Raw genomic sequence first — 1211 nt, 5'->3', positions numbered from 1 at the left:
TTCCTTATCTAGTTAGGACCTGATAACCTGGTATTCCTCAAACACCTGAAACTGGCAGCTATTCTCTTTGTGTCTGTGTGTTTGGGGAGCTCTGTGACCACAGCTTAAGCACCACTCAGCCTTCTAGTCACCTAAGCCTAACTAAAGCCAGCCAGCTCAAGCCTGGTCCAGCCCAGTCCAGCCTGCTCCGATCATCTGGACAGGGTAAGTTTTGGAGCACATTTACTCACTTGCGTACTCAATTTTACTTTTCTTTTTTTACAAGTTGTGCTTTTTTTCTGCAGAAAATAAAGCTGTTTTTTTCTTCTTCAGATACTCAATTCTGTGTAGACGTGAGGAATATGACTGCTGAGACTCTTAACTTCGGCCCAGAATGGTAACTGTCTGATCTGATTTCTTCACATTACTTTACTACATATTTAAATCAGTACTGAATACAGGGAGAAGTTTCTCATGAAGAAAATACATATGATTGCTTTCATGATGGTTAGATAGATTTTTAGTAACAATGTAAATGGAGTTTAATGTGTGTTAGGATTTTACTGCAATGTGTGCTTTACTTGCTTGTTCAGTAGCTTTTGACATTATCACCTGGTCTTCATCAGCAGAAATTTTACTCAGTCATGAAACTGTAGATGTTCAAATTGATATTATTGTGCGCATTTTTTTGACTTATTTACCATGTCGTTTTAAAGAAATCTTGATATAAATCTACACATTCTGTTATTGTGTCTGGATGGTAATGGTGTTCATTACATTTAATGGCATTTGCTCACGTGATTATGAGAGTGATTTTTTTTTTTTTTTGTGTGTGTGTAAAATTGACATATTTTTCCTGATGGTGGAAGGAAACGTCAGGGGGTTGATTTAAAGACTGGTATTTACTGCAATCCACTGCATATTTGATAGAAATCTGTCCCGAAGACGCCTTGTCAGGGACCAAATCAGGAACCATCCTCTGGGGACCATGATTGTCCATCATAGATTTCATGGAACAAGACGTAGTCGAAACTCAGTATATGGCTGGACTGTGTATGGTCGATGTGCAACGAAGTCTGTTCTCTTAACAAATAAAATGATAAAAGACAGACAAGCAGACTATTCCATCCTGAAGTGTGCGGTAGATTTTAATGAGCGGCAGCTTAGAAAGACAAATGGCCAATGGAGCAACTCCATGACTCATCCCACAGTTTCACTTTTATAGGGCCGGC

The 1211-nt window shown here is 38.9% G+C and overlaps 1 protein-coding gene across 17 annotated transcripts in view; it reads left to right on the top strand.

Moving 5' to 3' along the window:
• gigyf1a (GRB10 interacting GYF protein 1a) overlaps positions 1–1211 on the top strand; it is a 21528-nt gene that overhangs the window by 3497 nt on the left and 16820 nt on the right. For all 17 annotated transcript variants that reach the window (XM_032544171.1, XM_032544172.1, XM_032544154.1 and 14 more), the window contains exons 2-3: positions 1–204; positions 313–376. The exon at positions 1–204 is cut by the window's left edge and continues 415 nt beyond it. In XM_032544171.1, the coding sequence (XP_032400062.1) occupies positions 342–376 (35 nt within the window). In that variant the 5' untranslated portion in view covers positions 1–204; positions 313–341. The remainder of the gene's footprint in view (positions 205–312; positions 377–1211) is intronic.

Source organism: Etheostoma spectabile, chromosome 19, assembly GCF_008692095.1.
Source record: "Etheostoma spectabile isolate EspeVRDwgs_2016 chromosome 19, UIUC_Espe_1.0, whole genome shotgun sequence".
Taxonomy (NCBI): Eukaryota; Metazoa; Chordata; class Actinopteri; order Perciformes; family Percidae; genus Etheostoma; species Etheostoma spectabile.
This window is presented reverse-complemented; position numbering and strand designations above follow the sequence as displayed.